Source organism: Embiotoca jacksoni, unplaced genomic scaffold, assembly GCF_022577435.1.
Source record: "Embiotoca jacksoni isolate LCO1_2020_lvr unplaced genomic scaffold, fEmbJac1.0.p SCAF_56, whole genome shotgun sequence".
Taxonomy (NCBI): domain Eukaryota; kingdom Metazoa; phylum Chordata; class Actinopteri; family Embiotocidae; genus Embiotoca; species Embiotoca jacksoni.
The window spans coordinates 1,090,605-1,105,933 of NW_027185410.1; the positions used below are offsets into that span (position 1 = coordinate 1,090,605).

Consider the following 15,329-nt stretch of genomic DNA (forward strand, 5'->3'; position numbering starts at 1 on the left):
AGTTTCTTTTATGTGAACAATAACAAACTGATACTCATGATCTATGTATTGTCAGGTGGTTTTCACTAATCTTACAATGACCTTGAAAAAATGTTAAACATCACAACATCCATCTGAATGCCATGCGGAAGAATCTATAAAAAGACATGTCTGTAATCACATCCAGATTTATGTCTGTGCTGATTATCACGCAGGAATCACAGAGCACATGTTTTATTTACCCAAGAAATGAGCCTCCTCTCCACAATTAAGATAAAAACTTCATCCCGATCACTTTCCTCATTCTTCCCTCGAGGACTCTTCAGTCAGCGCCAAACTCTCTGGTGCTCGATGTGCAAAATATTTGCGATGCGTGCCTGTTATCCATCTGCACTTTATGAGTTTGTGTGCGTGTGTCGCCCGACGGCCGTTTCCAGCAGAACCGAGTCCAAAACATTCCAGAGGAGTATTTTTAGCACGAGGAAGTCAACCATGTGCCAGTGATTTATAAAACACACATGGTGTTTGTTCTACCTGGAACGAGTCCAGTGTGACCTCAAAGTTCTGTGGGGTGTAGTTGTGTTTACGTGATGTTGAGTTTCATCATCCCACTTAGAAACCAGTGTGAACACACAAACATGTGTGTGTGCGTGTGTGTGTGTGTGTCTACTATCCTCATGTACTGCTGGATTTATATACATCAATAGATGTTTGAAGAATTCTTCAGTCAGGTCTTCTAAAGTTCAATTTGTGAAAACATTTTTTTTTATATATCCTGCATGCAGGACATCTGGAATAATGTTTCTGACTTATTTTAGGTTTTCTTATTTTCAACAAATCCTATTAATAAATCTGAAACAAAAATGTGTTGGTCTGTCTATTAATATTTTCGAACTTCCTTTCCTCCTCAGGTAAGGAAGCCAATTGGCTCCTGCTGGAAACGTAAATCTGTGGTTAAAAAACATCTTACAGACATATACAAGCCATTACTCAATTCATAGGGAATATAGTGTGTTTCCACAACGGATGCATCCACATTTGGTGATCTGGTGACTCTGGTGGGTTTTCCAACAGTAGGATGTATGATCCCAATCATTGTGGAATTGAGTCACAATAAACTACACTGTGCTCGTGGGGATGAAGAACAATGAAACTATAAAGCACATAAGAATGAGCTGGATCAGGCTCAGGATACACATATGTGATATCACGTATGATTCATGGAGCTACGTGGTGGTTCGGGCCGGCACAGAGTCCATAACGGGCCCCTTTCCTGTCCAATCATCATAAAGGCTTCAGTCCGCCCTCCCAGCTTTAAATCTGTGTACATCACTCTTCAACAACAACAAATATGGAACCGCTGCAGATCTCCTCCACCTCCCCGGCCTCCTTCCTCATTAACACATTTCTCTGTTGGTGTCCATTCATTCAGAAGTTGTGAAGTTTGTTCAGAAGTTGTGAAGTTTGTTCAGAAGTTGTGAAGTTCGTTCAAAAGTTGTGAAGTTCGTTCAAAAGTTGTGAAGTTCGTTCAGAAGTTGTGAAGTTCGTTCAAAAGTTGTGAAGTTCGTTCAGAAGTTGTGAAGTTCGTTCAGAAGTTGTGAAGTTCATTCAGAAGTTGTGAAGTTCATTCAGAGGTTATGAAGCTCATTCAGAAGTTGTGAAGTTCATTCTTGTGAAGTTCAGGCTCTGCCGGGGGGTCTTGTGATCTCAGGAATGGTCGGTGTCATGCTCGCTCAGATTTTTATTTAAACATCCCTCGTGCAGAGTCACCGCCAAACAAAAATGTAGGCGTCTTTAATAAATGGTTAAAATCTGACACACTGTCCTGACTGAAATTGATATTTTCAATCCTTCATATGATGCTTCACTTTGGATTTTTCATGGGAGTTCCACAGAAAGTGATGTGGCCTGAACGTCAGTTCACCAATATGAGACTCAATTCAAGCCAACAACAGCAAGAAAAATCCACTTTTGGTCCAAGACTTCAGGTAGTTGAGGGATGAAGTCAGTTGTACTGGGACCTCGAGACCTTTGACAAACATCTTTAGACATTTTGTATTACAGTGAAGCAGCCTGGCTAACAATGACCACTGTTCTTCATCCTGCAGCAAACTACAAACCTTTAATGTCCCTGTTTATCTCCGAGTCAGATTTAATGCTTCAAACATGGTTTAACCGGGATGTCTCCAGATCTAGTTAAATGGCTGAGACGTTTGGTGATGAGTTGAAGAGAGCAGTAATTTCCACAAAATCTACTCCAGTTTTATTCCATAATGAATGTGATAAAGGCTGCAGCTGCACTTTACAACATGGGGCAATATTTAGAAGAAGCACGAAGACAAAGTTAAATCTGGAAACGGTTCATGGCGAGCTGCATGACAGACAGGAGAGAGCAGGGAGAGGAACACCTGGAGTTCCTGGGAAGGTCCTGTCGGACACACTGCACAGACAAGCTTGTTGTTACAGCAAACATCCGACTGTCAGAGGGGAAATCCATCAGCCAGCAGACAGACAGCGAAAACACTCCAGCTGTCAGACGTCCCGCGAAGACAAAGAGATGTTTCATGTTTGCTTTGCAGTGAATCTGAACACAGAATGGAACGAGCCAAGTCTGGTGCCAAAAGACAGGTTTAAGAAACGTTGCACCAGAAGCGCAAAGGCCGAAGCCAGAGCTCAACAGAGCCAACAGCTGCTTCAGGTTACACCAGACCACATTTCTTCTGGGAAGGGACCCATGCAGGGGAGTGCAGTTTGGGTGAAGCGGTGAAAAACACGAGAGCACCGAGTGGAAATACGATGTGTGTGTGTGTGTGTGTTTGATTACCTGCAGGGGGCCACGCTTTGATGTAGCCGGTGCAATGCACCACGGAGTACTGAGCCTCTCCTTCTTTAGAGGGTCCGAGGCCGTTCCTGACCACCGGAGACACACACACACACACACACACACACACACACACACACACACACACACACACACACACACACAAGCATGTTAGGTTCACAATCGCAGAAAGCTCAACAACAATAAAAGCATCAGTCATTCAGTCCGTAACACTGCAGAACTTCATCTCTGTTTAAGGAGGAGCTTTTACACTTCAAATCACATGTTCGTACATATTTAGGGGTCTAATGCAAAGCTGAAATCTAGATTTTCATCTGTGTTTATCACAAAAATATGTGGTATGCAGAAGAAACTGTGTCGCACCTCAGTAAATATCTTAGTATCACATTTATACCAAATTTCACATGAAGACAAAAACAGCATGAAGTTGTGGGTTTGGTTTGCTCACATGTTGCATGTCAAACATTTCACTGGATAACATCTGACTGTTTGCAGCTGGCCTGGTTACAAATTTACACTTAAAAAAGACTATTGATCTGATGATTACACAGTTGTTGTTGTTTTTTCCTCTGACTAGAGAAGACAGCATGAGAGGAATCCTCTACAATTTCATAGTGGCTCATTCACGTGATTTGTGTGTTCATTAAATAGATTTTATTGTCTTTGTGCATGAAAATTAAATCTTCTGTGTATTGAAGCTTTTACATGAATTTGGTGGCATTTATTTTTTTCTTGAAACGCTTAAATGTTTGGTAGAAGTGAAAAATACAAATGACCTGTCTGGAGCATCTTTTATTTCAGCTAACTAAAACCACAACACTATTGTTGGTCTGGTATTAAACTGTGTTTATCAATCGTTATCAAAACTAATAGTGCAACAAAAACAGGAAATGCTACTTGAGTTGCTGTTAATGGAAATCACATATTAGTTTATTTATAGAGACTTTATACTTAATGAAAGATTGTCTTGGATTTGAATCTTCACAAAAAAAAAAGTCTGTCAAACTTTATAACAGATTTTTCATCGATTTTAAACTGCAGCATCAACCTTGAAATTACACGACACAGTAAAGTGTTCAGCTACTGCAGTTCTTCTAGTCTTCTAGTCCTCACGTGACTATTCATCCTGGAAACAGTCACTAAACCACCGACACCGTCAGCGCAGTGGGTTGATGGAGAAGAACTTCATGTACCTGTATCTCTTCCTCATGTTGGACAGACGGTTTAGAGAGATGTGATCCAGCGGCGCGCTGCCACACCTACACACACACACACACGCACACGCACACGCACACGCACACAAAACAAAAACAGCAGATATTAAATTCCAGCAGTGCATGAAGATAGTACACATATATATATATATATATATATATATATATATATATACACACACACACGCGCACGCACATGCACACAAAACAAAAACAGCAGATATTAAATTCCAGCAGTGCATGAAGATAGTACACATACACACACACACACACACACACACACACACACACACACACACACACACACACACAAACAAAACAAAAACAGCAGATATTAAATTCCAGCAGTGCATGAAGATAGTACACATATATATATATATATATATATATATATATATATATGTATATATATACACACACACACACACACACACACGTCTCTCTTGAAATTATTATAAATTGTAAAACGTGTCAACAGTGTGACCAAAGTGTCAGAAAACAGATTTATGAACTTTTTAAAATCCTCAACTAAAACAAATCCAGATTTCTCAGTTTGTGACCATCTGATGTGAATTTCAGAGATGACGTTGACTCACTCCCTGGGAAGAATTATGATTGTGCTTATTTGTCAACAATTAAACAAAAATGTCAGCTACGAGGTTGTGGAAGGATGTCGGACAAGGTTCAATTTTGGGGGCCCAGTCATGATTTACTGCCGAGCAAAAACCTTTCAGAAACCTCAAGGAAAAAAATAGAACAGCACAGATATTTTATCCAGACTATAAATATCCATCAAAGAACTTCTGCTTTTGCAAAAGTAAAGATATAGCTGGTACATGTCGTTGTATATTTGGGTCAGGTCTGAAACAGGACAGTCAGTGAAGGGAGAAATCAGAGCGTCTGCACGCCGGATTGCAGCTTCCACAACTGGAGGACGGGATGTTTTTCTGTCTATTTAAATGTCGGGAGCTGCCATCCAGACGGTGGACACCTAGGACTGGTTTCTTAATACTGCACGATTCTGCTGAGCTCAGCAGAACTGTACAAAAAGTAAGAGAGTTTTACTGAACTGATATAAATCAGATGATCACTGAATAAAAACAGTGGATCCTACCTGATGCTTGTTTCTCTAAAGCCTGCTGAAGGTTTAGTTTGGTTTTTGATTAGTTTACTCGAATTTATCATTTCTGACAGACATCACAGCAACAGCTGTATAAAAGGCTCCGCCCCTTGCACAGTTTATTCATCCCCTGCAGTGCAGAGCTCGACCCTCTCAAACCTGCTGCAATAGTGAAATAATCTGAGCCTGATTGTTGACGTCCCAAATGTGAAAGATGTCATAAATTACTAATAGATGGTGCATTAAAATGAGGCTCAGCTTAACAACTTGTCATTTTGTTAACTGCCTGCTGCTAAATATTGATCGTTTTATCAAAAGGACAAATCTTTCAAAGTAAAAACATCTTTGGAAAGGTGATATTTACCACAAAGCTTCACTCTAAAACTCCCCCCATGCTGAGAGCTGCAGATTTTTTTGAAGTCATTCATTGTTGCTCTATAAGTCAATGGCTGTTGACTTGTAGCTTAACTGCTGACTAGTGGTGTGTCACATCATATTGTTCATATCTTAATTCAATAAAAATGTCATATCACAATATGAACAATATTGGGACATATTTGCTTATTTATGTCACACTGGCTGGAATCAGCAGCAGGGAGATGTGAGGTTTTGCCAGATTGCACAAGTCTACATTTTACAACAGCAACAAACACGGATGAAAAAGTCATTCAGCTGACTTTTGGTGGTATGTCAGTGGTGTAAGAAATACAACAAAGGCCCGACACTACCCAACAAAGATGACATCACTACCATCTAGTAACTAAATTGACCCCTTAAGTCCAATCAGCATCCATCAGTGATGTCATCATTGGCTTGTGAACATTATGAATCCTCCAGTTCAGATTCTGTCCGTCACCATCTTTACTAGTTCGGAGCGGTTCGGAGCAGGAAGTGACCATATTTGGACGAGTTGGGGGAGGGGCCAGCGGTGGATCTGACCGATCTGATTGGAAACCTGACGATACTACGTCCCGCCCACCGATAGCTGTAACCTGACTGCACCACAGGCCTGTCAATCAAACAGACACGCCCCCAAAAGCAGGTCTTCTTGAATCTTCTTTTCTAATGAATGAAGGATTATTTTCAGATGGACCTCCAGAAAACTAATAAGAAGGAGTGACTTTAGCTAACAACACCGAGATAACTGATGGACACATTTTATTCACTTTGGATTTGATGAGAGAAGTTGAATGGGAGTCTATGGAGCCGGAGGCTTTTTGGAGCCGACCTCTAGTGGCACTCGCTGGTATTGCAGCTGAAGACACTTCTGCATCGGCCTCAATTATCAGACCTGGAAGCTACAAACACTTTTATATACAGTTAAAGCTTAAGCCTTTGGTTTTCCTAAAATATATGCCAAGGAAACTCTATTGTTTAGGCCTGACAAAATTTGAGACTCCTCTGATTCCCTGAATGTGGGGTATAATCCCATAAAGGACACCCCGACCTCATGAACCAACTGTCCATGATGAGTGTTGATCGTGATCACACTGGAGACAACATGTCTCACTGTCTGTCTGGCAGTAATCAGCCAAGAACACATTCTTGTCCTTATCGGAACCAATGTGTTCATATAGTTGAGACCTTGTGAGAGTTCAGAGGTTTAGCAACAGGGAACGGCCACATGTTGTGGCCTCTCTCCTCCATCGAGCTGCCGCCAATAAACACCCAGAACGGTCTCCTCTGCCTTCTTCACCTCATCTCCACCATTTCCATCAGAAACTGCCGTCCATAACACCTAACTTCCTAACATTAACTAAACTTCTCTTCGGTGAACATGCCGAGCTTGCAAACATAGATAGAGATACAGCGTGGTCCCGGCACAGGAACCTCTTGGGTAGAAAGGGTTAACCAAGACAAGATGCATCAGGATATTGATTCAGGAAAAAGTCCCCTCACAAGCAGCAAGAACAAGACCCCAAAGTTAAACACAAGGCTGATGATTAGCAGCTGGATGTCTTTTAAACAATGTGGTCTGAATTATGTTGAATCTGCGGGTCACTTTTAACAAGTGCTCCGTCTGCTGCTCCTAAACATCCTGCAGACAGACAGAAGACAGACGCGGAACAAATAGTTGCAGGACTGAAACAGCTGGAACACGAAGGATCTTGTGTTCTTCCACCATAATTAGGATTGTAACTGCAACCGTTATTTTCATTGTTCGATCAATCTTCGGATTAGTTTCTTGATTCATCGTTGTTTCTATTAAATTACAGCAAATTGAAAGTCCACAGTGGTGAATTAAAATGAATTATTTTATCAGAACTTCAGTCCAAATCTTGACAATACAGTATTTAATTTATTAAACTATTGTACTATTGTGCTATAAAATAAGACAAAGAAAATGTACTGATTGCTGAATTGGCGAATCAACCAGTTTGTCTCAACTCCTCGGTGGAATATTTAGTCCCTTCAAGATCTCGCTGAGTTTTTTGGTGATCAAAAATGTTTGATTTTGCTTCAGAGTTTTAAGAGGTTTTTTTCAGTAAAATTGCAGAAATTACAAAAACTCGCAAGTGGTGAAAAAATAAATGTGATTTAAAAAAAAAAAAAATTATATAGCACTACCTGATAAACAATGATATGTAATCAAATCCTGTGACACTAATCATGATGAACATCGAAGGAATATTTGAGTTTTAATCGTTTATTTAATCTTGTATTAAACTTAGAGAAGCGTGAGGCTAAAAGCTCCTAAAAGCTCCTAAATGGCAAGATGGCGCCGCGCTAGCTGCAGCCTGTTACAGCAGCTCCCCCCGAGTGTGTTTTGTTTTAAGTATTTTTCTTTCTTTCTCCTCTCTTCGGAGTTGTTGTTTTTTTTTTCTTCACGTGTGTTAAGTGAACGGTCAGACAATGGACCGTAATTTTTCCACTTTTCTAGTTGGGGGCATTGTTATTGTTTACTCGCGTGATCAGCTGATCGCGCTGAGTAGACCTACTGCTGCTGCCCGGAGCGAGGCCTGAGATCCCAGTCGAACTTTGGAGAAGACGTCGGGGTTGCAGAGCTGGAGCTAAGCTGAAGGCGGAAAGGAGGAAATACAAACCAGCGGTACCGGCGATCTTAATGGGGAACGTGAGGTCGTTGGCCAACAAGACGGACGAGCTTGGCGCGCTGGTAAAGACCCAGCGGGAATACCGGGAGTGCAGCATCATGTGTTTCACCGAGACATGGCTGCACTCACATTTCCCGGACCACAGCGCGGCCGTACCCGGCTTCAGGACTGTTCGGGCGGACAGAGACATTGTTCGGAGCGGAAAGAAGAAAGGTGGAGGGATTGCAGTCTATGTGAACGAGAGGTGGTGTAATCCCGACCACGTGTGTGTGAAGGAACGTTTCTGTATCCCGGACATTGAACTTCTAGCCGTGGGGATGCGCCCTTATTATTTGCCGAGGGAGTTCACGTCCGCCATTGTTATCGCTGTGTACGTTCCTCCATCAGCTGACGTAGAGGCAGCAGTGGACACCATCTACTCCACTGTGGCTAAACTTCAGACTAAGCATCCCGGTGCATTTTTGGCAGTTACTGGAGACTTTAACCAGTCTGGATAAAGTACTGCCAACTTTGCACCAGTATGTGAACTGCCCCGCCCGGAACAATAAAACTCTGGACTTACTGTATGCTAATGCCATGGATGCATACAGTACTACTGCCCTTCCCCCCCTTGGTAGATCAGACCACAACCTGGTCCTGCTGACTCCCAGGTATGTTCCCCTGGTGCAGAGGCAGCCTGTAACCACCTGGACTGTGAGGAGGTGGACACAGGAGGCAAAAGATGCCCTGCAGGACTGCTTTGAGTCCACAGACTGGGATGTGCTGTGTGGACCACATGGGGAGGACATCAACAGCATGACGGACTGTATCACAGAACACATCAAATTCTGTGAACACACCACCGTACCATCCCGGACTGTACACTGCTTCCCCAACAACAAGCCGTGGATCACCAGTGACCTGAAAGTTATTCTTATTAAGAAGAAAGCAGCCTTCAGGTCTGGGGACAGGGAGGAGCTCAGGAGAGTGCAGCGCCACCTGAAGGAGAAGATGAGGGAGTCCAAGGACTCCTACAGGAGGAAGCTGGAGGCCAAACTCCAGCAGAACAATGTGAGGGAGGTGTGGACCAGTATGAAGGACATTACTGGGTTCAAGGGGAGAAAGAGACAACCAGGGGGAACCTGGAGAGGAACAACCAGAGGGAACCTGGAGAGGAACAACCAGGGGGAACCTGGAGAGGAACAACCAGGGGGAACCTGGAGAGGAACAATGAGCTAAACTGTTTCTTCAACAGGTTTAGTTCACCACCCTCATCTGTCTCCTCCACACCTTACACCTCCCAAACACCTCTACTGCCTCCCCCCTCCCCCCTCTGGTGAGCTGCATAGAGCCCTCAATCTCAAAGGGCTCTTCCTCCATCGACACCTTGACCCCCTCCACCCCCCTCTCTGTGACGACTGGCCAGGTTAGGAGACAGCTGGAGAGACTCCACCAGCGCAAGGCTGCAGGACCTGACGGCATCAGCCCCGGGGTCCTGAAGACCTGACGGCATCGGCCCCGGGGTCCCGAAGACCGGCGCCGTCCAGCTGGCTGAGGTCCTACAACACCTCTTCAACCTGAGCCTGAAGCAGGAGGAAGTCCCGGTGCTGTGGAAGACATCCTGCCTGGTTCCTGTCCCTAAGAAGACGACTCCATCTGGCCTCAACGACTACCGACCGGTTGCTCTCACATCTCATGTGATGAAGGTGCTGGAGAGGCTGGTCTTGGCCCACCTCAGGCCGCTGGTGAAATCTTCTCTGGACCCGCTGCAATTTGCGTACCAGCCTCATGTGGGAGTGGACGACGCCATCATCTACCTGCTGCAACGAGCTCAGTCTCACCTGGACGGAACCGGTGACTCTGTGAGAATCACTTTCTTTGATTTCTCCAGTGCATTTAACACCATCCAACCACTGCTACTGAGTGAGAAGCTGCGGGTGGTGGGGGTGGACACGTCCACCGTCTCCTGGATCAGTGACTACCTGACAGGCAGGCCACAGTTTGTCCGTCTGGGCAGTGTGCTGTCTGATACGGTGGTCAGTGGTACTGGAGCTCCTCAGGGAACTGTTCTGTCTCCCTTCCTGTTCACCTTCTACACCACTGACTTCCAGAACAACTCAGAGTCAAGACATCTGCAGAAGTTCTCTGATGACTCTGCAGTGGTAGGTGTATAAGGGATGGACGGGAGGAGGAGTACAGGGCAGTAGTGGAGGACTTTGTGGAGTGGGCAGGAAGAAATCACCTGCTCCTGAACGTGGCCAAGACCAGAGAGATGGTGGTCGACTTCAGGAGGAAGACGACGGCTCCACAACCGCTGAGAGTTCTGGGAGAGGAGGTGGACATGGTGGAGGAGTACAAGTACCTGGTGTGTTCATCGACAACAGACTGAACTGGAAGACCAACATCAACACTGTCTACAAGAAGGGGATGAGTCGACTCTTTTTCTTGAGGAAACTTCGATCATTCAATGTGTGCAGCGAGATGTTGGAGATGTTCTTCCAGTCTGTTGTGGCCAGTGCATTGTACTTCGCTGTGGTCTGCTGGGGGAGCAGCATTGGAGCCGGCGACACCAACAGACTTAATAAACTGGTTAAGAAGGCCGGCTCCATCATCGGCTACAAACTGGACAGCCTGGAAAAGGTGGTGGAGAGGAGGACGCTGAACAAACTATTATCCATATTGGATAATCCTGACCACCCTCTCCACCACCTGCTGCAGGGACAGAGGAGGACGTTCTCCAAAAGACTCCTCCAGCTCCGCTGTCACAAGGACAGATACAGGAGATCATTCCTGATACAGGAGATCATTCCTGATACAGGAGATCATTCCAGATACAGGAGATCATTCCTGCCGACCGCAATAAGACTGTATAGTAACTCACCTCTGGCAAAATCCATCACATAACAATAACACTGTTGTCTGTGTTTCTTGGTTGTTTGTATATAATATATATAGATATATACTGTACTGTATATACCAGGGGTGGGCAAACTACGGCCCGCAGGCCACATCCGGCCCGTTGGTCTTTTAATCCGGCCCGCCGAAGATTGGTACAGAATTGCCCAAATCAAATCATATCATAATTATGACTGCATTCATTTGACCTTGTCCTGTAATACCTGGCGGTCCACCAGGTGGCGCACTAGGCGCAGTGATACATTGACTTGATTTTGCGGAGGCCGGGCTGCTCTCTGTTGTTACTCTGCTGCTGCTCTGAACACATCTGCAACAATGAACGGGCCAAAGAAAAGAAAAGTCGACAGCGAGCGCCGAGTGTTTCATAAGGAACGGACGACTAAATACTTTTTCACTGAAGTCCGGTCGAAGGCCGTGTGTCTTATTTACCAAGAAACCGTTACGGTTTTAAAGGAATACAACATCAGCTGTCACTTTTCCACCAAGCATGCTAATTGCGCTAACAACCAGTCAACGCGGGAACGGACGGCGGCCGCTCGGAGGTCGGCAGATCGTTTGCAGCAAAACACCTTCATCTGACAAACTGCCATCCAAGAATCAAGCACGAAGGCAAACTATTTGCTGGCATTCAAATTAGCAAAGACCAGCAAGCCTTTCTCCGAAGGGGAGTTTCTCAAAGAGTGCTGGTAGAGACAGCAGGTGTCTTGTGTCCTGAGAGAAGAACAAATTAGAAAACATGAGCTCATCACGCAGGACGGTGACTCGCCGTGTTGAGATGATTGACGAAGACTTGGCTAGCAAGCTAAACAAAACAGCGGAGTCATTTACATGATATTTCTTGGCACTGGACGAAAGTAACGACATAAAGGACACCGCTCAGCTTTTAATTTTTATCAGAGGGATTAATGACAATTTTGAGATAAGGAGGAGTTTTTGGCCGTGGAATCCCTGAAGGGGAAAACGCGGGGAGAGGACTCGTATGACGGCGTGTCGGGGGTCATCGAGAGGCTCCAGCTACCTCGGAGTAGCTCGCCAACGTTACCACAGACGGATCGACAAATCTGACTGGAAAAAACGTCGGGTTGCTCAAAAGAATCCAGGAGAGGGTGAAAGAGGACAACCCTGAGCAGGAGGTCATTTTCTTACACTGTGTAAATCTGTACTGCAGCTCGACCACGTGGTGAAGCCAGTTGTAGAAGTGGTGAACTTTATTGGAGCGAGGGGACTTCACCATCCTCAGTTTATTAAGTTTCTTGAAGAAACTGACTCTGATCACCAGGACTTGACACACATGAATGAGCTGAACGTGAAGCTACAAGGGAAAGACCAGTTTATTCATGAAATGTACACAAACGTCAGCCTTCAAAACCAAGCTAGCTTTATTCTCAAAGCAAATGTCAAACAAGTCATTTGCTCATTTCCCCACGCTGGCTACGCTGAAAGACGTCCTCGACATGAAGACATACAGGAAATCACTGGACGACCTGCACGAAGAATTCTGCCATCGGTTCTCTGATTTTGGAAAAATTGACAAGTCACTTCAGCTGGTGTCCTGTCCCTCCAGCTGGTGTCCTGTCCCTTCAGCTGGTGTCATGTCCCTTCAGCTGGTCTCATGTCCCTTCAGCTGGTGTCCTGTCCCTTCACACGAGACCCTGAAACGGCGCCACAGGAGCTGCAGTTGGAACCGATTGATCTCCAATGTGACACCGTCTTCAAGGAGAAGTTCAACTCTCTTAAACTGGATGAGTTTCATGCTTCATTAAAGCAGCCAAATTTCCAAACATCCAGAAGATGTCCCAGAAGATGCTGGTGTTGTTTGTCTCTACTGTGTGTGAACAGACTTTTAGTGTGATGAACACCAACAAAGCACCTCACAGATCCCAGTTGAGTGATGAAACCTCAGATCTGTTCTGAGAACACAACAAAACTAACACCAGACTTCGATGCACTGGCAAAGAAGGTGATCAACAACACTGTTCCCACTAAAAGTGAATGTACGTATTAACACTGTAATGCCTTTTTTATGTTTATGTTTGATATTTATGCATCTGGTGCTGGCCCGGCCCGTCTGTCAAATTTTAAAAGTCAATGTGGCCCCTGAGCCAAAAAGTTTGCCCACCTCTGGTGTAGACTGTATATACTGTGCATTTTATATTTAATATTTTTTACTGCTATTTTATTGCTTTCTATTATTCTCTTATTATTTTATTGCTTCTGTAGCGAAAAAATTTCCCCTCGGGGATTAATAAAGTAACTACCTAACCTAACCTAACCTAACCTAAAAGCTCCTAAAAGGTCCTAAAAGCTGCGTATGTTTCCAGAACAGACCGTCTGTGACTGGAATATAGAAACAAGGACTACATCAGCTGTCAAAATAAGAGCTTTAGATGCTGTTTAATTCATGTTCATTCAACACATAGACCTGCTGGATGAAACAAAACCATGCATATGAAAACCACATTTAAGCAAATCCTGTCACTTCCTGTTTCAGAGTTTTATTTGGTGAAGAAAGCAGGAGCAGAACCTCTGATTGGAAACGAGGAGTTATTTGTGTTAATAAAGAGAGTTTTGTTTAAAAAGATTTACTTTATGCCGTCAATACTTTCAGCACAGATTCTGATGACGACATTTTTTTTGGAAAAATTACGTAAATATAAAAAAAATTGCAAACTCCCACAAATATTAGAGATTTCTTGAATGTGTGTTAATTATTGCGATGGGCAGATGGTGATTTCCTGGAGGGACTGAATGATGTTTACATCGATGTACGTTTGTATAGTAGTCGAGACAGTTGAAACAATAATTAATACACTGGAATAAGGTCCTAATAAACGGTTGTACAGCTTCCCTGACTCATGTCTGTCCATAGCAGCAGGTCCGTTTTGTATAACAGCCAGAAGGACGCGTCCCATGTTTCCGGATTGAAACAGCCAAATGGAAACAAGGCAATTCTCCGTATATACATTGAACAAACTCCCAAATCCAACAGGTTAGAGCCCCCACCTGAGCTTCCTGCTACGTAGACAGTGGGTGTTGTTCTCCAGGAGGTTTTTCTGGTGACTGAACATTACATAAGGCAGCCTGAATGTAATAACGGCTTCCCTGAAACGTTGGCCTGCTGATCGCGCTGTGCTCTTCCCGGCCGTGTTTATGTACGTGTCACAGAAGGAGCTGCTTTTTACTGTTTGCTTGCACTCCTCTTTCAGACCGCCTCGGAGCAGCATGCTGTTTGAATTATGCAGCCTGAATAGCAACAGAAAGAGATGTCACTTCAAAAGATTGAACAACATAACACGCGGCTTTCGTGGAACTCTCGCGCCTTTGTGACAGATCCAAATGAAACCAGGCTCTCGCAGCCTTGACGCTTCCTCACACGCTGGCACCGACACGACCGCGGCGTCAGGAAAACATTGGAAAAGTGTCTTATTTTCTGGAACTAAAACATGAGCTCGTCCAAGCCCTCAAAGTAGTCAAAGCTGCTTTGATATATTTTGCAGCCAATGAGTAATGAGGGCTGAGGGACAAACTGTCACATCCTGACAGGGAACACGAGCAAACAGACAAACTTAGCAAGAAACTCGGTTAGTGTGAAGCTACGGAGCGGAGATACAGAGATACCCAACAGATGGCAATCATTATTAGAATATACATAGATGGCAAGTCTAGTTATCTGTGAAGTATGGAAACATCAGCTGTGTAAGCAGCAACCTCTGGGGAGCCAAAACATGAATGCTGCTACGTCAGGACAGAAAGGCATACGGCTGGAGGTTCATGCGGTGTGAAATAGGTTACGGGTCCATGAACAGCCCAATTTAAAAAGCAGGTACGAGTCATTTATTGTACTTTTTTCTTTATGGTATTAAGGAGCCCGGTGAGTGCACACTGTCACAGCTGTCTAGTTTCAAAGCCAACGTTACACAACAATAATTTACCCGTCAAGCACATTTGACCTCCATCGATTCTACAATATGTTGTTGACAAAATACAGGTTTCCTTTAAAAAGGTTTAACGGAAAAAAAAAAAATGCAGCCATCTGTCATATTAAACAAACAGATTCCTACCATGGTACAGTCATATTGTATGTAATCAATCAAAATCTAAATATACAAAATTTAATTATTAAAAGTTGCTCGGACTTTTAAGCTGAACAGAGCAGATCTACTGGGCAGGAAGTCAGTCGGAGAAAATCCAGTCGATTTTCAAAATAAAACACCCGTGTGCAAACT

General features: G+C 44.1%; 1 protein-coding gene across 4 annotated transcripts in view; it reads right to left on the bottom strand.

Annotated features, from left to right (window-relative positions):
- Positions 1-15,329, bottom strand: part of arnt2 (aryl-hydrocarbon receptor nuclear translocator 2) — an 82,881-nt gene that overhangs the window by 30,358 nt on the left and 37,194 nt on the right. For all 4 annotated transcript variants that reach the window (XM_069172937.1, XM_069172936.1, XM_069172941.1 and 1 more), the window contains 2 exons: positions 4,015-4,080; positions 2,804-2,889 (listed from right to left, as the gene is read on the bottom strand). In XM_069172937.1, coding sequence (XP_069029038.1) covers positions 2,804-2,889; positions 4,015-4,080 — 152 coding nt within the window. The remainder of the gene's footprint in view (positions 1-2,803; positions 2,890-4,014; positions 4,081-15,329) is intronic.